General features: G+C 34.1%; 1 protein-coding gene across 1 annotated transcript; it reads right to left on the bottom strand.

Moving 5' to 3' along the window:
- Positions 1-241: 241 nt before the first annotated feature.
- Positions 242-27,939, bottom strand: LOC128215968 (uncharacterized). The gene is made up of 7 exons (XM_052922567.1): positions 27,913-27,939; positions 18,341-18,553; positions 15,366-15,447; positions 14,842-14,964; positions 12,815-12,985; positions 3,906-4,049; positions 242-309 (listed from the first exon to the last, which is right to left on the bottom strand). Exons 1-7 carry the CDS (start codon positions 27,937-27,939, stop codon positions 242-244), a joined length of 828 nt encoding a protein of 275 aa, XP_052778527.1.

Genomic DNA, 27,939 nt, shown 5'->3' with positions numbered 1-27,939 from the left:
TTTGACCCGATGACCCCCAAAATCAATAGGGGTCATCTACTGATCAGGCCCAACCTTCATGTGAAGTTTGATGACCATATGTCCAGGAATTGTTGAGTTATCACTCGGACAAGCTTTGGTCTACCGACGGACCAACCGACCGACCGACCGACATGCCTGTGCAAAGCAATATACCCCTCTTCTTCGAAGGGGGGCATAATTACTAGTTTCAAATAAATGGCTGACGGAAATATAAGTTGATCTACTTTGGTGTCACACTGAACGACTTTTCTAATCGGTCACCTTTCTGGGAGGTTTTAATCAAAAATGCTGAAAACGATTATAATTCAGGTCCTATTACATGTGAAACATATTGCTGACGTTTCTTGTTACTATTGTTAAAATCATAACAGAACTGGTTAATCTAAATAATTACTCCCCAAACCAAAAGTTGCATATAACATAATATAATTTGAATTAAAGACAAAACCAATGAAAACCTTTGGGCCCATAAACATATTCAAAGCATGGTGCCAATAAAAATTGAACATGTATTCAAGAATATGACAAAAGTTTTACAAGTGTTTGTATTAGTGGTTATTCAAGCATTTGACAAAGTTGTTCGATTGTCAATGTATTGGTGCTTATCAAAATATCTGAACTTTCAGATGTTTACAGATTCGCGCTATATGAAATAAGCTATAGGAAATGAGCTTCCCTGTATTTCAAAAAGAAAGGTGCTAAAATGATGAAAGATTAATACACATGTAACAATATTAGTTTCATACAATTTGACGGCGCTTTTGTTCAAACTGTTTGTTGTTGTTGTTGTTGCTTTTTTCTTTCTTTTTCATTTTGTTTTTGTGAAGGTGGGGTCCGATAGAGAGGTACTTCTACTACATTGTGTATATAAATGTAGGTGTTTTTTTTTTCCATTTCGGTAAATTATGTCATTAAATGAATGGAAAACCTGTGTGTATTAGGGGTTATAGGTCAATAAAGTTGGTGCAGATTAAAACAAAATTGGTTTGCTATATAAACTGCATGCCATTTTTTTTATCACGTTCGAGTTAATTTGTATAGTTTTCTTTTGAATATTGGAATTTGAAAAGTGATCAAGTAGAAAAGTTGATTAGTGTATAATCCTACAACTCTTCTACCAAATAAGATTTACTAAAATAAATACAATTGTTTTTATATGCCAAAAAGGATGAATAAATGTCGAACACAATAGTTCTTATGAAGGATACTGAGTTTTATATAAAATAAAGGCGCAGAAAACATGGTATTGCTACCTTATGAGACTATAGTAGATCACAGTTAATATTTTAGCACTCACCAATCATTTACTATTTTTGCGTTTGCAGCTATAAAATACACGGTTACAATCTTGTTATCAGTTATTAATATTCCCATAAATATATTATTTAGTAAGTAGTTAAAGGTGTATTACTCAAAATGTGTGTTTGTTATACATGTGTATGTATAAGAGCGTCACTTTCAATAATGTAAGATATCAGACAACTCCGTTACTTCGGTTAAATGTTATGCCTTATTTACCTTTAAAAGATTGAGAACACAAAATACATATTATGCTGTTATTTATCTAAACCATAACATGACAAGCTGTGAGTTGTGTACAGCATGAAATGGTGGCAGTTCATTGATGATATTTATCCATTACTAAAACGTGAACTGTCGCTGTATACTGGCACAGAAGGTCATGACATGTGTTCCAAAATACCAAATGGTCTCTATTCAAATTCTTACCGTTCAAAATCTTACCATTCAAACATGATTCAAATTCAAATCCAGATCCATCGCATTTTTTTCCTCCGTTCGATGCCATTGGATTTTCGCACTGACGATATCTAATACAAGAAAAAACAATATAAAAGCAATGTCGTGAATTTTCGCTTTCATCTTAAGTTGTCGCCATACACATATGCTTAGAATAAACCTTTTGTATGTATAATGTGTATAATGTGTACATCATAAATTATGACCATATAATGATAAATTTCAGAGTATGATTTTTCTTCATACCGAAAATGCATGCTGGTTGCTGGTTGAGGTCCGGCTAAATTGTATACTGAATATCAAGAACAAACACATGGCAGTGTTGATATTAATACATAGTGTGTTCCCCTTATCAACAAACATACGACAAATGTAAGATTAAGATTAAGAATTTCCATTGTCTTAATTTACCAATCAAACTATTATTTTCGAAATAGATAATTTTACTACTGAGAAACACAGGGGCAGGTTGCGTTGTTTTGACACACCACGCCCCCGTCCGTTCTTTTTTCCAAATTTTAGTAAGAATATGATGTGGTAACTGTAACTTGTGAAAATTGGCAAAAAAAAAGATTTTTTTTTATTTTATTATCTTTGTAACAAAGATAATAAAATAAAAAAAATAAAAAAAAAAAATTTTTTTGCCAATTTTCACAAGTCAAAAAAAACAAAAAAAAAACGGACGGGGGCGTGGTGTGTCAAAACAACGCAACCTGCCCCTGTGCTGAGAAATAGCGTTTCGTCAAAGCCATCATCATACGATGGTGCCGCTGTGTACGGTGTGTACGCCTATAGCGAGAATGAATTCATAATTTGGGGAGATATTAATTTACCGTTGATTTCTGATGATTAGAAGTCTCGCCAATTTTAGGCTCCTTGCAATTGATCATATAACCATAAGGTCACATGCCACTAAATTAAACAGGTCACATGACACTAAAGAAAAAAACATGTGTATAGTTATGCCACCTGTTGTTCTTACGTAGCGGAAGCAGTTTATTTCTACCTAAGGGGTGCATAATTATATAGTGTCTTACATATACCGAGTATTTTTGGCGGGAAATTCTAACAAATAAGGTTCTTGTATGTATGATTTCAGTTGTCCCTTAACAACGGGAAACTCTAACATATAATGTTTTTGTACACCAAGTACTGATGCCGTCCCTACAAAGCGGGAAATTGTAACATATAAGGTTCTTGTATACTAAGTATGTTTGCCGTCATATATAGCGGGGAATTCCAACATAATGTTCTTTTATACTGAGAATGTATGTCATCAGCTGCCCCTTCACAGCGGTATAATCTTGAACATAATTTCACTATCAACCGTTTATGGAGTTGTCAATTGTTCTTATGCGGTCGGAAAAAACATAAATTCACTATATACCGAATATGTATGCCTTCTGTTCCCTGAAAGCGGGAACATTCATTCCATTCACCCCAGTCTGTCCATTCTCCATCAACTGTAATTAAGAAATAAAAAATAGACATACTGTCAACGTTGCTTATACTTATCTTGATTTTATTCGCTAAACAGGAAGTGCACAATTAAACTATGTGCGAGTGAAATACAACTAGCAACAAATTTTCGTCAAAAGGTTAGCTACAGCTCTGAAATAACGTAATTACATTATTTGCTTTAAACACGCGCTACCTCTCTCCAATGTATGGTTGGAATTCCCAGAGTACTTTTAACGACGATGTACAAATTAAGCTGACCGTTTAATCCAGACATTGGTAATAATGTTAAATTTTCAAGCCTGGTGACCTCATAATAATTTTTGGAATTATTTGAAAGCGCATGGCTTTCTAATAACAAATGTGTAAAAATAAATGAACAAAATCATAAATAGATGAGGTTATTACAGTGTGTATATATTTTTGTTCTTGTTTAAACTATCATCGTTCGTCAATTGACCTTTATGCAGTCTTTCAAGGCCGAAAAGCTTGTTTGTAATATATGTTTCGCTATATTTTTGGCATAGTCTTTTTTCTATACTTAAAACCGTTTCAAAAAGATACAAATATGATATGGCGTCACCAGGCATGCGAAATTCACATAAGTGTGCATTGGATATAACCTTTATTGAAAGTTAAAATAAAAATGTGATTTTTTAAATGCTTACCACTGCATAAATCCTGTGTGCAGCTTTTTTGTTCAAAATCTGACCCCGTACAGTTGTCCGTCTTGCAATTTCTCAGACGTGTGGTTGTACCATTGCAGGGTTCGGGACAGTAGCTCCATCTTTCCCATGATGTCCAAGTACTGTCTAACGTAAAAGGGTATATATTTCTCTATTAGAAGCTTCTTCGTATTACGTTCTTTCTTAAATATTTATAAAACAAAACAAAATTCTAATTAACTAAAAACATACATTTGTAGCTTCTTATGTAGGTATATTCTGTCGATGGAAACCAAATAAATTCCTGAAGAAATATAACATTTTCAACCATACCTTTAGTTTTACACACTTGTTTCTAACCTTGAAACGTGTTTAAATAAAGCGAATTTTCAACGATTTTAATTCGCATTTTAATTATGATTTTTGAGCGTGTATGTATTGACGTGTATTATGCGGAACACATACTAATCAGAAGAAGAGCCTTAGAGTCATGATCAGTCGTGGATCGGGCGACCCATTCCGGTACACATAACGGACATGATCAGTCGTGGGTTCCGTTTCTTTCCACTTTCAAAACGACGAAGGTATCAAACGATTGGCCAAATGGGTAGCACATCTAGTTTATGAAATTTGTCGATGACTAAATTTCAATCCATAATTTTACCGGAAAGAAACCGACTTTGATGCAATTATGGCTTAATAAGTTAAGAGCTTTAAGTGCAGCCGCTGCTGGTGAAGTCTCTACAAATTTATGCCCGAAAATAAGACTTCTAAGATTTACCATTGCAATGATTTTGCTGCAGTAGTGGTAAAATTTATTAAATTTAGAAAATAAAATGGTCCCGGGTTCAATACTAAAATACGTTAAATTTTAGTACCAGTAGCTTCCTGTCTGGCGCTCCGCATTAGAGGAATACATATTTTGGAATAAGTGTGAAGTTGGCTATCTAGTTATTAAGCTTAACTTCTGCTTCGCTGATTGTTCAAAGGCGTTGACAAATCATGTATTCAACACATATAGTTTGATTCATGTGCAGTGTATGTTGTTATAGGTTGTTTGACTCTCGTTCAGTGTAAAGGGTTCGACATTAACGACCGACCGGACGACTTTCACTAGTAGACCGTTCTTGCAATAGCCAAAACTAGCTTAACCGACTGGTCGTGTTCTAAGACGGTCAAAATGCGCAATAAATATGTCTTTTAATGGATAAAAGCACAATATAACAGTCAAAATACTGACGCTCCTCGATTCAGATCTTTGAAAATAGGTTAATATATACTATATTTCGTACCAACCTTAAGACACTTTCATTCATTAGCAAGATGATTCCGATCGAGGCTTTTGGGTACGCAATTGCCAAATGTACAATGTCGTTACAATAATTGCACGATGAGCTCTGTTTATTTCGTATTTGTCAAAACATAAGAGATACTATTGCGCAACGTATAACCATAGAAAGCATTCGATCATTTGTTTCCTAAGTATGGGGCTTTGAAAAAATAGTGTTGTCATATCCCAATTTTAACTTTAGTTTTACAAGTACATGTTAAAATTAAAAGAAAGTAAAAGATGTCTTCTCCAACCACTATGGTGATAGGCGAGTTTAGAGCCACTCCATTGAAAATATTATTTACTCTAGAATGTTAAATATTTGGAGTAAATGGTTGGTGGTAAAGAATAATAAAAAATATATAGAACTATGTATAATCTAAATGAAAAGGGTATTTTTAGATTGTAGATGGGTTGCCAAGATGAAACATATTCACAGAATTGGTTGCTCTGAGTTTTGGATAATTCAGAGAATACATAATTAATATTACTTTAAGAATAAAGTGAAATCATCATTGAATGATCAGTATATTATAACTTCAAGAGGACAATGGGTATGAATCTTCAAAGTGTTTGAAGTACAGAATTTTTTAAAACTGAATTGAAATTGGAATATATTTAGTATGTCTACCAAACCACTTGGTGTGTGTATACCACGTGATAAATAACGTCATACATGCTAAATCGGAAGGCAACATTTTGCTTAAAATGAAATCTTAAATCGAAGATAACTTTTCGTTTACTACACCATTTAAATGAAACAAACGGCAGTCTATGCCGCTTAAAGAGCGCCGCCTTCGTTTTATTACCGGAGTTTGATAAGTTGATTAGTTTTATCAAACACTTCGACAAACCTGTTTCCAATAAAATGTTTTGACAGTGCTCCGTCAGCCGGTCGTTTTGTGATAAGGTTTGTCGAGGTGTTTCAAGAAACTAAACTCCCATATATATATATATATATGATTTATATGCCGTTTGTTAACTCCCATGCCCATGTGGGCCTGGGGTATGAATAAAACTTGCAACTTTAAAATCATTAAGCTCACTTTGTAAATGATTGCGGAGCTATCGTTAAATGTGGTAAAGCCACACCAAATTAATAACTTGTTCATCGGATTTTCCGTACCTATTTCTTAAGAAAAGCAAAAAAAATATTTTTATTTTTTATCACTTGCGCCCGCACCATCTAAAAAAAATGTTATTTTTTACGAGCGCTAATTTGTTTAGTAGAATGTAGCCTTATAACCGCGTTTTTCGATCGTTACAATTATCAAAGCACCGGCTCAATCATGTTAGAGTCAATGAACGATATATAGGTATGACGTCACCATTGCGTCATATGTACTTCCGTTGTGTGAAAAATTCTCAATAAAAAAATAATGTTTTTTATGACTGATAACATGTTTTCACATGCTCAATACACTGTAAATCAAAAGTATCATTATTCCTGATACTTTTATACCTTGAGTATCTATTATTGCTTGATTTATCATTTAGAATAGAGATTTAAGCATAAACTGCTGCCCTATAGGTCATTTTGGAAGAACTGTCATGGCGGACTGTGCAATTTTTAGAGTTTGTTTTTCAAGTGGAGAGATTTTTCTTAGGAATAACTTGACCCCCCTTTTTTATTGGCTAAAAGGTAATCTAAAGCTTGTACTATAAGAATAAATATGTTTATCATAATCTGCATTCGCTCGAAATGCCTTTAAATGTTGTCTAAAAATAATCATTTCACATTGATTATAGAGGAAATGACAATGGTGGTGTGTAACCTATACCCGGATACAAGCGTCTAGATGATCGAGACTCACTTGGCAACATTTCACTTCCTGATTCTTGAAAATTACGTCAACAAATGACAGTTCTACCACCATTTAAAGTTTGATTAAATTTTGGATAAATGTGTTTGTTTAAATTTGGCTCCCGCTAAACGTATATAGAAGTGCTGAATTTTATCGTGAATGACAGTGATTATCCAAAGTGAATTTGGTTCAGACATGTTTTACGGGAATTCGGATGAACGTTACAGTGAAAAGACAGTTTCCAATCGGTCATCTATGCTTACTACACCTGTCCAGGTAAAAACTTCAGGTGTGTATTTTAACTTCTTTGTTGTTTTGCTGGTAATATAGCAAATATGATGTATTTTTTGTACTGTATGGTTCCTTCAAAAATACAGTACTGTACATTTTATGATTTATGCATGTTTGTTTTTATTTTGCTACAGATCAGAGTATTATAGTGTGTATTTAATTCATATGCAAAAAAATCCAGAAAAGTCAAGCAAAGTCTGTTTTATTGTATAATTTATTGCAAATATTATGTTAAATTTGTAAAATTACATTACTTCAAGGTTGTAAAGTCCAGCAAAGCCTAGCAAAGCCTATCAAAACCTTGCAAAGTCAAGCAAAGTCTGTTTTATTGTTATTTATTTGTATTTATTTTTATGAGTTTTATATATTTAGTTGGAAAATGTATAATTTATTGCAAATATTGTGTTAAATTTGTAAAATTACATTACTTCAAGATTGTAAAGTCCAGCAAAGCCTAGCAAAGCCAAACAAAGTCTGTTTTATTTGTATTTATTTTTATGAGTTTTATATATTTAGTTGGAAAATGTATAATCTATTGCAAATATTGTGTTTAATTTGTAAAATTACATTACTTCAAGATTATTAAGTCCAGCAAAGCCTAGCAAAGCCTATCTAAACCTACCGAAACCTAGCAAAGTCAAGCAAAGTCAGTTTAATTTTTATTTATTTTTATGTGTTTTATATACTTTGGTTTTCAATGTCTAGCAAAGTCAATAATCGTGTATTTATGTACCCATTAGCAAGCGTATGAATCAAGAAATAATGTGTTGTATTATTTTTCTCATTCTTTCATTATTATCGAGTATCTGTTTATAATAACGACTAATATTCTTGTTTTTAATTCTAACAATGAACATTTCTTACTATAAGTATCCATTTGTATCATCTCACATACATCCCGATTTTGTAATAGTTGTGTTAAATTGAATACTTTTTATTTGTATTATTTTTCTCATTCTTACATTGCTATCGAGTATCTGTTAATAATAACGAATAATATTTTTTTTTTATTATAACAATGCACATTTATCTACTATAAGTATTACCTATTTTTTTGTAAATGCACACGTATGCAAAATAACTAAATAAATGAATTTTATGAATCATTTTTGGCTTTCTCATTACTACCAAGTATCGGTTTGCTGGTCTGCATCGAATATTTATTGCACTGTCATAAATGAAAATATCTGAATACACAGAAGTTGTTTACTATCAACGGTTGGAGATTAAAACACCTGGCATTTATCATTAATCAGTAATCATACATCACTTGAAAGAGGTTGTCACTAGGATTAATTTTATTACCCCATGTCGGTTCTATCCAGTGGTGAATTTCCTAATTGCCCCCCCCCCCCCCAACTCCCTCGAAAAGCTCGTTACATTTACCTTGTTTGTAATACTTAGTTATAATAGAGCGTCTACACTCCTCTATAAAAAAATCCTTTTTTGTTTTTTTAATCATTTAAAGAACTTAAGCGTCGACAATTCCTTATTACCAAACAGTGCGAAAAGATCACCAAAATACACCGATGCAATTAGTTAAATAAGGCAAGTATCCAAAACTGCGCAAAAAGGTCACTAACAAATTACTGTCACACTCGGTACATTACAGAAACACAAATAATACGACATTTGTCAGGTGTCAAATGGCTTCAGGTGTCTTTTAATGCTCATGGCCTAACTGACACAGGCCATAAACAACATCGCATCCGGCCGCTGTCCAGTTTTCGGCCACTGAAAACATTCACACCTCCGTCAACCCGTCCACAGCCAATAAGAATATTCACACCTCTTACATAATGTGCTCTGTATTCCTTGGCCAATGAAAATATTCCGTCCCGTTGCTCACTCCGCCTCCTTATAGGTTAAGCCAATCAAAATAATTCATCGACATTTTTCAAAATGTAACTGACTTAGCTCTAATTTCTTTGACTTTGCTAGACTCAGGTAGTGTTTCATGCACATCAGCCTTATTCTTTTTATCATAAAATCATTTAATCTACAAAGACATCTTTTTGTATTTTGATATTACTTATGCGTGCTAATTCATTGACTTTGTTCAAAATAAAAATGACTTTGATTGACTTTGCGAGACTTTGCTTGACTTTGCTATAATTTGCCTGACTTTGCTTGAATTAGATATTGTATCATGCAAGTATTTTCGTTCTCATAAAGTCTTTTATTCAACAAAGACATCCTTTTGTATTAAAATATTACTTAAAAATGTTAATATATTGACTTTGTTAGGAATATATCTGACTTTGCTAGACTATGCTTCGGCTCGACCTTGCTCAACGTAGATTGAATTTGATATTGTAGCATGCAAGTATGCCTAATGTTCGTTCCCATAACAACAATTACTCAATAAAGACAACTGTTTTTAGATTTAAATCTTACTTATGAGTGTTAATTCATTGACTTTGTTCAAAATATCCCTGACTTTGCTAGAATTTTCTTGACCTTGCTCGACGTAGCTTGAATTAGAAATTGTACCGTCAAGTATGCCTAATTTTCGATCTCATAAAGTCATTTATTCAACAAAGACATCCTTTTGTATTTGAATATTACTTCTGAGTGTTAATATATTGACTTTGGTCAGAATAAATCTGAATTTGCTAGGCTTTGCTAGACTTTGCTCGACGTAGCTTGAATTTGATATTGTAGCATGCAAGTATGCCAAATTTTCGTTCCAGTAACGTCAATTATTCAACAAAGACATCCTTTTGTATTTTGTATTTGAATATTACTTCTGAGTGTTAATATATTGACTTTGTTCAGAATAACTCGGACTTTGTTCAGAATATATCTGACTTTGCTAGGCTTTGCTAGACTTCGCTCCGGCTCGACCTTGCTCGACATAGCTTGAATTAGATATAGTAGCATGCATGTATGCATATTTTTTGTTCTCATAAGAACAATTATCCAACAAAGACATCTTTTTTTAATATTTAAATCTTACTTATGAGTGTTAATTCATTGACTAGGTTCAAAATATCTCTGACTTTGCTAGGCTTTGCTTGACTTTGCTAGACGTAGCTTGAATTAGAAATTGTATCGTGAAAGTATATGGTATTTTATTTCTCATAAAGTCATTTATTCAACAAAGACATCTTTTTGTATTTTAATATTACTTCTGCGTGTTAAGTCATTGACTTTGTACAAAATAAAACTGAATTTGCTTCAATTTACTCGACTTTGCTGGACTCAGATATTGTATCATGCAGATATCATGCAAATATGCCTTATTCTCGTTCACAATAAGTCATTAATACGACAAAGTCATCTTTTCGGGATTAAATAACGATTATAAGTCCTACTAAACTTACTTTGTTAAAATAAATAATGGCTTTGCTAGGCTTTGCTAGGCTTTGCAGTGTTCAGTAAGACCGATGAGGCAACGAGGGCGTGCTTGTGGTGGAGGCCTTAGTCACCATGAGTCAATGTTCGTGGACAGTAGGATGACCCTAAAAATTAACCTGACTGACATTCCTATGTGCTTCATGCAATCCCATGAGTTTTACCATTCACACAAAAAACATCAAACAAGCCAGATTGTGTATATTTTGTAATTTTTTATATTAGTGAAAAAGGATAAAAAAAAAATGGTGTCAGACTGTGTAATTGGAAAAAGGTATTAATCACACTTTGTGTTGCGAATAAATGTTTGTAGATTTTTTAGATGTTCATGTGTATATTTAAACTATATATGGAAATCATTCAAGTGTTAAATATTTATGCTGATTGTTTGTTTTTTTTCTATGAAAAAATATTGCATATTCTTGTATTTTCTTGAAATATGTTTTTGCTATATATGAAAATTAATACAATCAGTATTTGCAGTACAACAGAAGTAAAAGTGTCTTATATATATATGTTTATGTTTTCTTAATTACTTGTCTAAATTTGAACAAGATATCTATTAAAAATAAGGAAAATCCGCAAGTTTAAAAAAGATAGACGTTAAATTCTGAGAAAGCCTAAAATTAATCTGGCGCTGGCTGGAATTTTCTGTGATATATTTTCAGCTGAAATGGTTTACAATAAGGTGTAGGTTTTTGGTAAATTATCTTCCAGAACTTAGATGGCTACCAAGGCCAATCGTGTAGTCAAAGCAAAAATGATAGCTGTAGTTTATATTTGATTGCACATGCCTATTCATTTTATTATTCATTTTTCAAGTCACCTTGTCAAGTCATTTCCATGGCATGAGATATGACAATGTATTTTAATAGAGAATTAATGTTAACCAAGTTTTCCTAAGGAAAAGTGGAAAACCTAGTAAATAGATTTGGATATGCCATTGGGCAGGCAGGTGACTGTGACCATTGGTGCTTGTGTCCAGGCTTTAACTTAGCCATGAATAGGGTATTTTGAAAAAAACTTTTCAAAAAGGTTTAAAAAACTGGAAAACTGGTTTTGAGTTCTCTCATTTATGAAATAGTTTAAAGAAATACATTTACTTGATCTCAAATAGCAATTGTTTGATATCAAAACTAATATTTGTATAGAATTATATTTTAGTGTTATCATTCTTTCACTGGATGTTATCCTTGTACTGTTTTACTTTACAATATCATTGTTTAGTTAATAAGTGAATAAAATGTGAGCAAAAGCGAGTTAAATGACTATATATATTTGTTCACTCTTTGCTCGCTCCTCTTTTTTGCTAAATGCAAAACAAATAAAAAAAAATATTATTTCGCTCGCTTGCCCCATTATTTTTTTGGAAAAAAATCTGATGAACAAGTTATCAATTTGGTGTGGCTTAAAAGATTTATGCACGAATGATATAATCTGTACAAAGATACCTGGTATTACGACAACTGACCATTTTTCCGGTTTGTTTACTACCTAGCACTTAAGGCAGCCAACATAAAAAAGGCAACAGCCTCTTTTAATTTGGGTTTTCTACTGAAAAAAAACAACGATTTGAAGAGTTTGACTGTTGTTGTTAATTTCAAATATTTTGAAATAATTTGCTGATAAAACTACCCAAATTGTTTTAGAAGTATATCATTTAGAAAATGTTTGAAATCGGTTTGAAATCATTTTACTGTTAATCTAAGAATGAATGCATTTTTTGTATTGCATAATGTGATTTGCCTTTGGTCTAGTTAAGTTTAGGTCAGGTCTTGGAAGGTTTTCAAAGTAACTGGACTGGTCGAGTTCTCAAAACAGTTAACATCGTAAATTCGTAGCCTTGTGACGTTAACCAGGTATTTGTTAGTTATTTTACCTACTGCGTTTGTCCCTGTAGTCTATACTTTATTAATGATACAAGAAAAACATTAATGCAAAGCGTGATAGGGCGCCGTGTAATAGCTTGATCACCTGCATAATATGGTATATTACATATTGAAAATAGTTAAATAAGAATCATAATTTTTGGAGGCACAACTAATAACTTTATCTCCACCACTTTACTTCGTAACGATTGAACACGGTGACAACGAAGATGAGTTAAAACAAAAAGTAATCGAATTTACTTTGGCAATCGGAGTTGCATGTTTCTGATGCCTCACTGGTTCCACTACAAGCAGTAGACGGTACTTTGTTCAAAAGTTCGCACTTTCGCTCTTTCGTTCGCACGCCCACCTTGTTACATATGCCTGAACATTCACTCCATTTGCTCCACGAGCTCCACAAGGCAGTACTTCCTGCGAATTATAAAAAAGAAATATTTTTAGGATATGTTTGCCACGTTTTAAGCGAATGTAATCACATGTCGGTATCCGGTCATATGTTAACACGCAGACTACTACATACTTTTCGGAATTAATAGATAGCTATAGATCAAAAGTATTTAAAGCTTAATCATTTTTGCTAATTTTCATGAATGTAAGGTAAACAATCGTGCTGTTGAAACGGAGAAAAACCTCCATTAACATGTTTTCACTAAACAGTATTCATTCGTGAATTATATCTATTAATGAAGTGTTCAAGTTATTTAATAATAATAATAATAATAATAATAATAATAATAATAATAATAATAATAATAATAATAATAATAATAACAATAATTATGATAATAATAATAATAAGCCATTGACTTGTCCAATAATAAACAATATACGAGGGTAAATCAAAAATAACTGAACCATACCTCATGATTTGTTCATACACGGTAAAAATATTTGACATGATTGTTGTCTAATACCTTGTGCATCTTTTGCGCTGGAAAAAACTAAAGTAACATGACGTCATTTACATGGGACGTCATTTTTCGTAGCGTCATGGCGGAGGTAGCATTCACGCGGAGGCGCGAAGAACAAAATGCGGTTGAAGTTAGACGAGGGAAAAGCGCATCTGAAATTCTAAAAGCCCTTGGTGAAGTTGCTTCAGAGTCTACTCGGATATAGTACTATCAAGCGATGGGTGTGAGAAGTTAATAATGGGCGAAATGCCGTTAGCAACAAGCACCTGTGCGGAAGGACTTGATCTGCGACAAACAATATGAAAATGTTGGAAATTAGCAAAACACAAATAAACGATACACATGCGATGAAATAGCTTGTGAGTTGGAACTAAGTCTCGGGTCGGCATATCACATTCTGACTGAACGTTTGCAAATGAGGAAAATCGCTGCTCGCTGAGTACCCCACATGCTCCCAGAAACGGAAAAACTCAAGCATGTGAATATCGCTCGCTCACTCACACGATGAAGCAGGCGAGGAATTAGTACAAATGAAAGCCAAATAATCGTTGCTTTTTATGAAACTTGGATGCGATCCTTTGAACCTGAACTGAAGTGACAGAGAAGCGAATGGCATCCCAAACACTCACCAAGACCTGTAGAAAACGACGAAGAACTTTCCTAGATTATGATAATATTTGCACATGGATTTCGCGACGAATTGACATCACTTGGGTACCGGCGGATTAAGCAGTAAATAAAGATTACTTCAAGAAGTTCCTATGAACAACATTCCGTCCAGTATTACGCCGCAAGCGCTTAACTTATTGACAGCACAACGCTCATTTTGTACAACACGTCACCCCAAAAAAGTAAGGTTGTACTGGATGGATATGGCTGGAAAGTAGTTAGTCATCCATGTTCTCGCCAGATCTTTCACCCCCTGATTTCGATCTGTTTCCAAAATGAAAGAACCACTTCGAGGAATCCGTTATGATGGTTAAAATAAACTAGCGTGAGTCGTGAACGGGGAGGTCCGACGAATCAACTTAAGTTGCCTAGCAACCGGTATCAAGGCGGTGCCAAGGATATGGAATACAGTCATTTGGTCCAAGGGAGATTGCTTTGAGGGATTATAAACAAGAAGTTTTTCTCTCTACCTAATGTAAAGAGTTATGTGGTATGGCTCAGTTATTTTTACTGACCCTCTTATATAACAAAATATACACACTTTTATATTATAATATAACATATTATAATATAACAATTAGAACCAAGAAATTATTGTTGTTTATTTCATCTTTCCTATTATCAAGGTTTAAATTTGATTGAATTACTTTACTTGTTTTTTAATACCACAACTATAAACTTGCTTACCTAGGTTACCAAATTGCCGTTTGTGTATACTTCGACTGGCGTCTGTTTGGTTTCGTGTCCAAAAGTAATCAAACGTATCCCGATAGTTCATACACTGCTGCTGGTAGGACTCAGCACACACCACTGAAAAGTAGAAATACGGTATGATTGGTTCGATATTAGATGACGAGTAAGCATTGTGGTTTTCGAATAATAATGAAGCTTTCGTTCTGTAAAAACAAAAACCTTCGAATGACCAGAGTACAATTAATAGCTTGTTCATTCAAGTTGGATTATTTTTTTCACAGTTTGATGTAAACCATGATTATTTAAATAAAGCTGATAACAATTATACGTAAGATTTAATTAATGAGGGGACATTAAGAAATTACTCTGCAATTACCTCACGACCACATATCGCAATGTATTTTAATCTAGCTCTGCATTTGTAATATTTTTCAATACGGGTTTTGGTATATTGCTGCATTCTCAAATGAATAATATATATTTAATACTATTCAATATCTATAAAACAACTCAATTACCATGTGTGTATTCAGCTTCTTCGGGATTGAAATTTGCTTCATCGCCTTTCCAAACAAGTGATGGCTTCAAGGCATATACTTCCTGAAATTAGTTAACAATCTCAGAAAAAAAGTCATTGTATACAACGTTTCTTGTGTTAATTATGAAAATACTATAAAAAAGAGAAGACGATGATGAGAATGTGTGTATTAGCAAATTTTACTTAAAACTCGTTAGAATAACCAAATTATTATTGATTGAACCAAGGTGGGATTGAGGGACCAAAGCACAATTTTTCAATAAGTCAAGTTATTTTCTTTTTCTAAGTACAATCTCTTGCAAGCTGTATTTATTTAAATTGTGTAAGACATAAATATTTAGGAAGTATTCAGTCAGAAAAGGAGATGTATTCAAGCGCAAAAATGGAACAAGGATAGGGAAAGTTATGCCAGAGTTAAACCTAACCGTATAGTTTGAAATTTGTTTGCGTTGATCTACAATATGAAAACCGTCTTTAATCCCTAACAGCAAATATTCACGATCGTAGTAGTCCGCGGGGATCTGTCTTTCCCATGCCTCATATATTAAACTTGTAGATCGGCTCCATACTGGTTTTTTGTCTTATAATGTTGTTGGGAGGTGTCTTTTGCGGTCGGATGGCGGTATTTACAGTTCGAGCCGAATGGGCAGGTTCCTTTTGCTTTGAAGATGCGACAGTCCTCACGATTCGTCTTAACCTGACTCCCTTGCATTGGGACTCGTGCGCGTTTTGGCACGAGAGTTTGCATTTCCATATGCGGCGAGAAGGTTCCCCAACGGAATGAATGTTCGGCCTGCAACTCCCGGTATGAATAATCGAAATTGAGGACACTGTTCCATTCATAACTCTCCGCGAATTCAAATATCTTGGTGGTATAAGCCAAATAGTACTCGATCTCAGCTCTGGGTAGTTGGTTTGTACTAAGAAGATGATTTAGCACGCGCATGCTGCCTGCCCCCCATTCCTCAAGAAATATTCCTAGATATGGATGGTCTTCGTCTGTCCTCAACACAAGAGTATCTGGTTGGTCTTGCCCAGACCGCAAAATTAACTCTTTGCGACGGGTTTGACGTCGGCGCTTTGTCTTTTCGGAAAGGAACTGCGTAACATGCGTTGCCTTCTTCGTTATTGATTTCATTGTAAGAATTGCACGGGGGTCCATGAAGTGTCCGTTTCCATTTGGAGGAGAAGGACATGTGGCACTTATCTCATCAGATATAAGAAGGGCATCAAGTGTCTTACCTGCCCCTGTAAGAATATCCCTGGTACAGTCAAATCCGGCTGCTTCTGTGTTCACTGGCACAGTTGGGCAAGTTCTGTCACCGTTCCACCTTTTCACGTCCTGCATGATTATTTTCACTGCGCCTAATGGCATCCCAATTTGTTTTAGGTCACTTTCGACAAGTAGTCTCAATGCTTCCTTCGTAACCAGCTCTTCTTGTCTCAGTGTCTGCGACACCTTACGCGACAGTTTTTGGGTAGCTACCCATCCATCAAAATTAAATCCCTCCACCGGCGTGGTGGCTTCTTCTATATCACTCATTGTCAACGTACATATATATATGTCCTAAAACAACACTTGTTTCTTTATATAACGAATTAAAACAAAAATCTTAAACATTTAATTTAAACATATGGCAAGCGTCCAGTCTGGTAAGCGCGCATGTAATAACTAGCATGGAGCGAGGAATTGGCTCCCAGAAAAACCCATTAGAGGTCACATGACCAGAAGGTGTGAAAAAGGGGCCGCCAGCAGTAGTTTGTCTAAATACAATTAAGTAGCTTAATTAAACGTATAATCAATTGGGTGTGCATCATTCTGTCAGTCCATCAATTACTTTTTTTTTAAATCCCTCCGTGCATAACAAAATTTCAGCACGGACACGGATACTCCATGAGAGTAAATGTAGCATTCAATAAGGATTAATCTCCTACGGTGCCCTTGCACTTGAGGAAGATTCGAGGGTCTTGTACGCTTCACATCACTTTTATGTACCAAACGCATGCGCCAATTTACTTCAAAATAGTATTCGTGCATGTTCAAGAAACACGAATAACTTTACTGCATGTGCATACATGCAACATTCCATGATGATAAATCTATAAGAGTGGTCTTGTGCTTTGAGATAGGGACGTTGGTCTTGCGAACGGCACGCCATATGTATGTTCTGTATTCATGTGTACCAGCTATTTTAAAATCCCTCCCTGCATGATATAGTCATAGCCCGGACACGAACAACCAGACGGACGCGCGCGGACGGTGCGATTATAATATGCCCATCTTCGGGGGCAGAAAAACAAAACTGACATATTGCATATACAGACACAAAAGAACCTTTTATGAAAGGCAGAAGCAGCTTAAATTATATGATAACAATAGCCAAACACACCTCCGTTCGTGATCTTAATACTACAGCTACTATAGCCTACGTCCAAATTTAGTAAAGTTTGTAATGACATATTTTGCAAAAACCTTAAACCCGGTATGTAGAAACAACTACGACCAGGTCAAAGGATATATTGACATCTGAGGCAAGATAAATAATAAAAAGAAGTGTTTTACCCCTTACTTAAGTGTTTGTTGTTATTGATCCGTGTGCCATTTAACAGAAGGGGCGGGTCCAGGATATGACGTTATAGGGACGTACATTACAGGCGTAAGTTTTTGACTCAGCACGTAAATATATTTGGTTTAAAATGTTGGCGGGGGGGGGGGAGTGGTGGTACTCCGACATTATATTTTTTAACAATTTTGAGTCCGAAATGGTGCATTTTGGGCGTACTGTATTACCATTTTCTCCTAATTTGAAATAAAAAGAAGCTTTGACGATTTAAGGGGGGTGGGCTCACGCCTGAAACCGCTAGTGAACACAGTCTTGTTTAATGTTCGGCTACTGGTATTGTCCCTGTAGTTTCCTTTATTGATATCGGAAAATGTAAATACGTGATTCCTACCTCGGACACTTTAATCCAATCTCCGTTATCTATTCCGGTAAAGCAAATGTCATCGTTTATCAAAAGCACAACATCTGAGTTTATATCCTGGTGTTGGAAAAACGGTGTCAGACCCGTGGTAGTGCAATAAATGTTAGGTGTGGTCGGCTCGGTTGATTGGTACGACAAAAGCCCAAAAAGCTGAGCAAAGAATTTCAAAAAGTCTAAAATCATCTGAAAAACATAAGCAATAAATAACAGAGGTTTAATCGTGTTCTATACTCGTGTTGAGTTAAAAAACATTCAGCAAAAATGTGTAAGTGTGCAAGGATTTGTTATATCTGCTTATCACGCTTTTAGAAAATTAGATTAACAATAAGGATTGTAAGACTGAACTGCTAAAGATAACAATGTGGCATACACAGGACGTTTTAAAAGAATTGTGAATGTTCAGTAGGAAGAAAGAAAATGTAACGGTAAAATATATTCAATACGTGCTGAAATCTTATCATCAATTTAAAAATAACGCATGCAGAACTTTACCTTCTTGCAACGTTACAATAGTTCATGCAGTGCAATAAGCAGTGACTTTACAATATTTTTTCTTCTTTTAATCAAGCAAAGAAGGAAATATTGTTCAACTTTGCCTTTTAACTCATAAAAACATCATCTTGAACTTAAATCTTAATTGGACAATGAATTAATGTTACTTACTTATTGTTCACTCAATAATTTTGAATAATCACAATAATGATTAACCAACTTTCTAGGATATCTTTAACTTCATTAAATCCTACCTTACCATCATAAGCAACTGTTTAAAGACAGTTGGTCAATTGTAAAAAAAAAAAAAAAAAAAATGGTTAATAGTACATTTATCTGAATGTGTGAGTTTCTATCCTTTGCACTCCATCGTATATGTTTTGAACAAGCTGAGGTGCCGAAGATGTTGCGGCATGCAAAACTGATTAATGCCTGTTTTTACACAGGCTGCAAAACTGAAAGCACTGAAAGCATTGAAAGGCTGTGAGCGCTACAAGCCTCATTTTACCCTTTTTTACAATTATGTTGACAGGCAATAAAAATCGAATCCAAAAATATTTGGGTTGTAAATTGATGATTTTTGATACAGTAACAGTAACCGATAAACCACTATGTACTAGGATATATGAACATCTAGCAATTTGAATATCACTGTAATGGCAATGCTCAATGGGTTTTATCATATGCTTTCCGATGGTTTATAGAGTGAAAATTTAGAATTGATAATAAAATTGATATATCATTGTTTCAAACATTTTATTATAAATTAATTTATTTCACCTCATGAAAACCAAAAGTAATATAGCTGTTGGTGCTCATTCTGTGAAATATATTACGACCTTACACTGAAAACAAACATCTATCTTTGATATCAATATTGGTCATTAGGCCGAATTTAAGTCGTGACACTTATCAGATGATAACCTTTTCAGATAATAGTCTTTTGAGCATATAAGACTCTTAAAGGCTTAGATAAGCGGGAACATGTATTTTTTGTCACTACAGGACAAAACAGTCAAATTATAGGCTTTTTTTTAAAGAGTTGTTGCCTTTGAAATAAAAATGGAATAAGTCAGTTTTTCATTTTTCCAATGGTGAAACAACATTTCGAGTTTAAAATGATACTTTTGTCAACCAGAAGCAGCCATTTTTTTGGAAATTATACATCATTCTTAATCCCTTTCATATTATATCAATCTCCTCGCAGTGGTTACTTCCTCTTACAAATGATGAAATAGTACCTTTCAAGAAAGCAAGGCACAACTATAAAACCGGTTACTTTTGAAAACGTAGGTGCGTTAAATCTGTGGAAGGTAAGATCAATTTGTTGTGGCTTATGGAAATTATTTACAACCTTTTGAATGAAATATAATTTATATTTAAAGTGAAACACAAACCTTTCATTTGATTTGGCACCCAGTCTTCCAAACATATGTCAGAGGAGACGTTGTGTACAGTTCACTCTGCGAAAGAAATGCACACACCCCTGTTAGGCAAAATGGGCTGTCCTTAAATACAAAAGTAAAGACAGATTGTTGGAATTAATCTTATTCTTACATTAGTTTAACAATGGAATAAAAATGGTATATAAAACAACACTTACGAAATTAAGCCTATTAAACATGAATATCTACTTACATGGATGTGTGTCTGCCAAGTCCCAAGATCGGATTTGGTTCAAGATAAGGGCATATCGTGATAAGATGACTGCATAAAATAAATTTGTGAAGATGTGCCTAAAACCTGCACGCATTTCTATCGAAGTGAATAACGTTTGGACGGTTCCCTGATAAGAAATAAAATATCTGTAGTTTTAAAACACATTATTTCCAATTAAAAAAGAATAAGAGTCTTTTCAAACATTTCTTTGTCAAGGCGAATGTAGGTCAATGTTATTAATGGTGTGACAATTTAAGATAATATTAAGTCTTGTTGCACTTAAAATAAAGGTAATGGAATTTTAATGCCAACTTGTCTGTGACATCAGATAATTCATATGTAATTGGTTTTACAGTCGAATCCCATTGGCACGAGCTCGCTTGGCTCGAATTTCTCGTTGGATCGAACTGGATGTTAAGGACCGATTTTTTATACTGAATGTAAGCCTTCCCGCTTGGCTCGATATTTCCGAGGCTCGATGTTTTCCCTGGGAGTTTGAGCCATCGGAGGTCGACTGTATATCCATTATTCGATATCTATGGGTGTGAAATATTATTTGCCACCTGCCTTCCTATGAGATTCGACCACAGTAAGAGAATAAGTCCTATGGACAAAGTTTACAGACAATGTGTAACCCTGGTTAAAGCACACTGGTTCTGTGTCATGCACCTGTGTATAAAACTGACAAACCGAAACTCAGATTATCTTCACGAAATATGGATTCTCAGTTCTTTTGTATAGAAAGTAGAACGAACTGGTAAAACCTGGGTTGCATTATCACTAGATTTCGAATCCGCCATTGATGCCGTTGCATAAGATACGATCTCAGATTCTACTGCGATCTTCTGTTTGACTTTTTAGAAATTTTGATCTTTCGTATGTCAACAAAAGTTTGTTTTTAATTTACTGATTGTTCCCTACAAAAAATATCTTTTATTTTATAGTGTGAGTCAGTAAAACTGTTTTTGTTGTTGTTTTAAGATTAGATTTAAAGAGCCATATTGAGTCTTGCTCTGTAAACAGATCCGGGTTCACCACTCGCTCGTTATAAATGATATAAAAGAGAGTCCTCCACCATAATTTCTTAGGGCGAAATAATTTGAACAATATTGACATGTGAAAGCTAAGAAAATAACAGCGAGACGACCCCATATATTATATTTGGCCAAGAGCGGTCTTTGATGATTTTAATCGATAAGACACTTAAATGCAAATAGCATCAACATATAACGAGGGTTTTTAACAATCCAAAATAGGGTTAATTCACAAAGAGACAGAAATAAATGATGAAAATGAACAACAACAACTTCTATCTAGCGTTGATGGAAACCAAGTACATTCAGGTCTTTAAACTGATATCGGAAATTAGGACAAAGATAAAACCTCATCTCTTTTACGAGAGTTATTCTACTGGTCGGCATACACAGACGAAGTAGACAGTTCAGTAGCTCACATTGTCAATAACCTCTGGTTGACCAATTAATCATTATGTTACTCACCTTTCTTCAAGATGCTAAAGAGGCTAAAGAGCAAAGCAAATGGAATGTCTACAGCTCCTTAGACTTATCACCAAATACTACTTACCTCCAGAATTAGTAAATATATATGTATATGTTTCACCCAAATGTGAAAACAAAACTAGCATGTTAATGTTATGAATGTTTTTTTGGTTCTTTAATAGAAAAAATGAACTCAAAACGTTTTTGTATGATATAATTTAATATTAAGTAATTGAACCTTTGTTTCTACCAATATGTTATTCTATTAAAACTCTTGCATGACCAAGGACCAAATTTTAAGAAAGAAATGATAAACGACCTTTGATAGTTGTATACTAGCAGTGCAACGACATCTCTGAAAGATACAACAAGACGCCAACGCCGCATTAAAGCCGGATTTTTTATTTGACGATGCAATTTTGAAAACCTAGGATTTGAGCTAATGACCTAGTATTTATAACCAAAAAGACCCATATATATATACTTATCGGAGATATCGTTCATACAAATAACCTGATCAAAAGAAACTATTCCATTTGTGTGAGGGAAAATGAACATTTTATAAATACATCAGCTTTTCCAATAAGATCTGTCCCAGAGACCTAGTTTTTGACCCTAGATGGCACACTTTATCATCTAAGATTTCATGTACACAAATATCATATAGTTAATTAAATTTAAATTTTTGAAAAATATGGGTAGATATGAAATTCATGATTGGGATGTGTGTTTATAAAATAGCAATTGAATTTAGTTGTAGACTGTTGATTTGACCTTGTGACCTAGATTTTGACCGGGGATGACCCATATTAAAGAACTTTAAAGATATTATGCGGACAAATATTCTGACCAAGTTTCATAAAGGTTTGACAACAATTGTTTAATTTATGACGTTGAAAGATTTTCCTAAGATTTGACATAGTGACCTAGAATTTGACCCGGGATGACCGATATAAAAAATAAGCAAGATATCATGCAGACAAATATTCTGACCAAGTTTCATCAAGATATGAAAAAATGTTGAATTTATGACGTGGAAATATTTTTCCGAAGATTTGACCTAGTTACCTAAATTTTGACCCGGGTTGACCCATATTAAAAAAATGCAAGAAATAATGCAGACAAGCATTCTGACCATGTTTCATCAAGATTTGATAAAAATTGTTGAATTTAGTACCTTGAAACTCTTCTAAAGATTTAACCTAGTGACCTAGTTTTTGACCCGAGATGGACCATATTCATATATATTCAAGATAACATGCCGACAAATTGTTTTACCAAGTTTGATAACAATTGGATAAAAACTCTTAATTTTATTACATAAAATGAAAACTTTAATGCAGAATTGTTTAAGCTCGCACGCCCGGTTTTTCGTCATTCTATAACCCGTAATTTTTCGATGAAAAATCCGGCTAATAAAAGCCTACCGAGTATGTTAAGAGCTTTAGACCCGAGCAAGAAAGAAGACTTGAAGAAGTACAAAGCATCATTTGCTTTTTTATACATTTTAATAAACACAGGATACAGGATACAGGAATACAGGATTTTCGCCTTTGGAATTAATGTTTGAACGGCAGCAGATTGTGCATTTATAACTTGCACAGCTCATTAACGAGTATTCACCATGTTTGAGAGAGGTAGAGTTAGAGAGGTCAAGCGTGGCCAAGATCTCCAAATACTGTAAGTACAAATGTAGTATTATTCAGTTTTTGATCTATCGTGTATGGTACTTTAAAAGAATATAGGCTCTTGCTATATAAGTACACGTATATGTACAACACTCACCTGGATCTTATTATTTTATCTTACGCTTATTTTAACTGCACGCTAAGTTTTTTTCTTACGCAAGCTCCCATGCAAAACCATAACTAGAATTTTTAAGTATAATAATAAAGGGCTATAACTTGACGTATTTGCAGATTAGTGTTATCTATCTTAATTAATTAAGGAGATAGGATAATTGGCAACACATTTCTAAAGTTTCGATGGAATATATGATTTATTTGTTGAGATAATGACTTAACAAGAATATTTTAGTTGAATTATACGTAACGGCCCATAGTTTCCATTATATTCAAATAGAGGTATCTTACTTGATAAATTAAGATGAATGGTTGAGTAACGTGATATTTAATATCAATGTCATACATCAAGTATTTGACGAGATATTTACTTAAATATGGTAACATGCAAACTCTTATCCAGATTTTTTATGTTGAATTATAAAGGGCCAAGATTTGCATCATACGCAAAATAGAGTTATCTCACTAAATTGTTAAAGTAGGTCTGATGGTTGAAAGCCGTTTTGTCTGGCCCAAATATCACGAAAATACTTAAGTTAAATCTTAATCTCTATCTCAACTCATTTTACCACAAACAAGCATAGTATTATTCAGAATCTTGCTTGTTTTCATACTTTTTGTAAACCTATTTTCTTATAGAATGTGTTATTGAAAGATTTTGACAATATTTTAAAGAAATATTATTCTAGAGCAAAACATATACTTGAGTAAATGTTAAAAGGAAATGAATTGTACAAAAGTACATTTTTGGCTATAAAAAAGTTTTCAGTTGGAATCTAGACCAAAGGTTTTGATCAACATATTCAATGAAAGAATGTGTTTTAAAAAATTGTAAAAGCATATTTTTGTTTCAAATAAATTTTGTATTATATGGTAAAATGAGATGAGATTGAGTTTGAGATTGGACTTTTCGTGATATCGGTTCCTGGTCTCAATGCAATACATTAAACATACATTAGTTACTAAATACTGAGATATAAACTAACGTGTGGTTACTAAATCACATGCAAAACCATAAGATAATTTTTAAGTCAAATAATAAAGAGCTATAATTTGGGAAAATTCAAAGCTTTTTCACTTAATTAAGTAGGTTGAATTGTTTAAAAGACATGTATAAAGCTTAAATGCAATACATGGTGCATATGCTAAGATAATGACATAGATGTGGATACATGCAAAACCTTAACCAAAATGTGTAAGTCAACATTATATGCATTATATGCGAAATAGAGTAACTTTTTAACTTTATTTATAAAGTAGGTCGAACATTTGGAAATGCAGGTCTAAAGCTTCAATGCGATGGATCTGCTGTGATATTGACTAAATGTAACATGCCAGGTTGAATAACAAAGGGCCATCTTACTTGATTTATTAAATAGGTTGGACTCACATGGAGTCGTTGCTGGGATATGAACTTATGTCAGCTTACAGGCAAAACCTTAACCAGTGCTTATAAGTTCAATAATAAATGTCGACAATTTACATTCAATATAAGTTATGTCACTTGATTAATGAAGTAGTTTGGATGTATGGGAGCACTTGTGTAAAATTCCAATGCAATACATGGAGTATGTGCTTACTTGCAATACCTTAACCAAGATGTGACGCCGGCCCGAACGCTAACAAGGGTGAGTAGTAAAGCTCTCTTTAGTCTTCGAATAGTCGAGCTGAAATACAAGGAATGTCCATTCACAGCATGTTTAACATTAATTTCTGAAAAGAGTTTACATAATTATGATTCAAAATAAATTAAATTCCCTTCTGGAAGTATATCCTAGCAGAAACCATGAGCGCAATCTGATATATTTGTATTTCTTTTTCGATTAGCAAGAAAAGTCGGAACCGATAATATAAAGAACCTATACTGTTAAAAAATATGCTTGATATACAGTGTTATCGAACATATTGAAAAACAAAGAAATTTCATGAAATAAAAAGAAAAGCTTTTGTTGATAGAACACACCATTTACAGTTTTAAAACCTAATAAAACACCAACCCATTTAAACATTTATTGCGCCTGAATATATGGAAAAAAGCCCCGCGCACATGATCATACCAGACATTTAATTGCATATTGACGTATATCGTCTACAGATATCGTAGATATCGCGGACCCCTCCATCCACTAGGAGGAGGGCACCCTCTCTGTCACCTTCCCGCTTCGAGTCCATGGAAGTTTGGCAATAGTTTTCCCATTCATAAGAAGATAAAAAAGTTCTTCAAGAAAAATTTGACCTATGATATGCAAATTGTTTTCCAAACATTAATGCAATATTCTAGCTGAAGCTATATTTGTGGTGGCTGCTGTTTGTGGGAGCGAAATTTCAGGGCTCTGAGACGAAACTCGGACAAGATCGGTTATGTAAGACAATCGGCTTAATGGCGTGAAGCTAATATTGTCCACATTCCTACTCACCATTTGGAATGTATGTGTTGTTTATTTTAATTGCAGGACGCTGCTTCGATTCTTTGCTTGATGTTGTTTTTGGAAGATGAGAACATAAAGTAATCTAACTATATTTGTCCACTAAATCATCATTAAATAAAAGTAGAACGCCAAGTCACACAGCAATTTTCCTGAAACTAGAAATCAGTCGGAATTTCTGTGGGCGGGATAAAACCTTTCAAGCTCTATCGGTTAATTTTCCTATGGTTAAAAACTGAAAGTGGTTGGGAGAACCATGTCGTTGCCTATGTAAGGATGGCTCTTATTGCGGTATTGTCTAAAGTTAAGGTCTGTGGCTACCTGCGGGTTATGTTCTTGAATCTCACCATGGTTCAATAGACATTTGACATCATGTGAATTTGTGAACCTCTGTCTGATCGAGTTATAGGGTAAGTGCATATGTAGCCATGTCAAATACGCAAGACACAATTACATTCGTAGTCTGAACTTTGAGTCATTAAGATCCAAATAAGAAATGTATACGCAACCGTTGCGCCAAGTGTAGGCAGCAGAAATTTTGAGCTCTTGATAATTTGTGTTATTGTGTAAAAACGGATGACTTTAGAACAAGGATTTTTTTGCATAGTATTTAATGAATATATGCTGACAACATTTGTGTGATTTTAAATTAAATTCATTATTCGAAAGTGGGTTTTATTCGATAAAACAATTGGATGTACAATGAAATAGGCTGCTTTTACCTGTAAAATAGTTTATGCTATTTTAGTGAACACAATCTCACAAACATAATGTGCTTTATAAAATACAATAGAGACCAATTATTGAAGTTGGAAAACATACCCAGAAAGTTTTTACGACCGGACAAAGAAACATGGAATATATTAAAGGATTATGATATTTTGACATACAGATCTGCCAGAGGCGGTCATTATCAGCTTACACGAAATTGGGATAACAATCAAGGGATCAATTTGGCAAATTTAAGAGCATTACCTGAAGCTATTCCAACTGTAATATCAACATGTAGATCAAAGCCTAAACAAAAATTCAACAAAGAAATGCTGGACTCTAAGAGAAAAATGAATTTATCCCACATTAAATATGAATCTCAAATAATAGTTAAAGGCCAGAAAAAACATAAAAAATTGTTGCATAAACCCAAGATCCTTGAAAAACAAAACGATATCTTTAAGTGACTTCATACTCTCGAATGATCTAGATACCATTGCTGTAACTGAGACATGGTTAGGCACCTCAATCGATAAAGCATGTCTCAGCACGTGCCACGCCCAGGTAAGTGGGCGAGGTGGTGGGGTGGCCCTGATCTATAAATCGGTGATTGTTGTTAAAATAGTCTCTTCAACCAGTGACAATATATTTTCAACATTTGAACATATTGAGTGTAATGTACGTATCAACAACTATACATTGCTCATGGCCGTTATGTACAGACCTCCTCCATCAAAGAAGAATTGCTAGAATGCACGAGATTTTCTGGATACCGAATGGCCAGATTTCTTAACAAATTTTGCCACAATTGACAACAATGTCATTATCACCGGCGATCTGAATTTTCATTTGGCCAATCTTTCTGATCGCGACACCATCAAATTTAACAGTGTGCTTCAATCCTGTGGCATGTATCAACATGTGAAAGGGCCAACCCACGTCCACGGGCATACCTTAGACGTGGTCATCACCAGAGACAT

Source organism: Mya arenaria, chromosome 14 (assembly GCF_026914265.1).
Source record: "Mya arenaria isolate MELC-2E11 chromosome 14, ASM2691426v1".
NCBI classification, from domain to species: domain Eukaryota; kingdom Metazoa; phylum Mollusca; class Bivalvia; order Myida; family Myidae; genus Mya; species Mya arenaria.
This window is presented reverse-complemented; position numbering and strand designations above follow the sequence as displayed.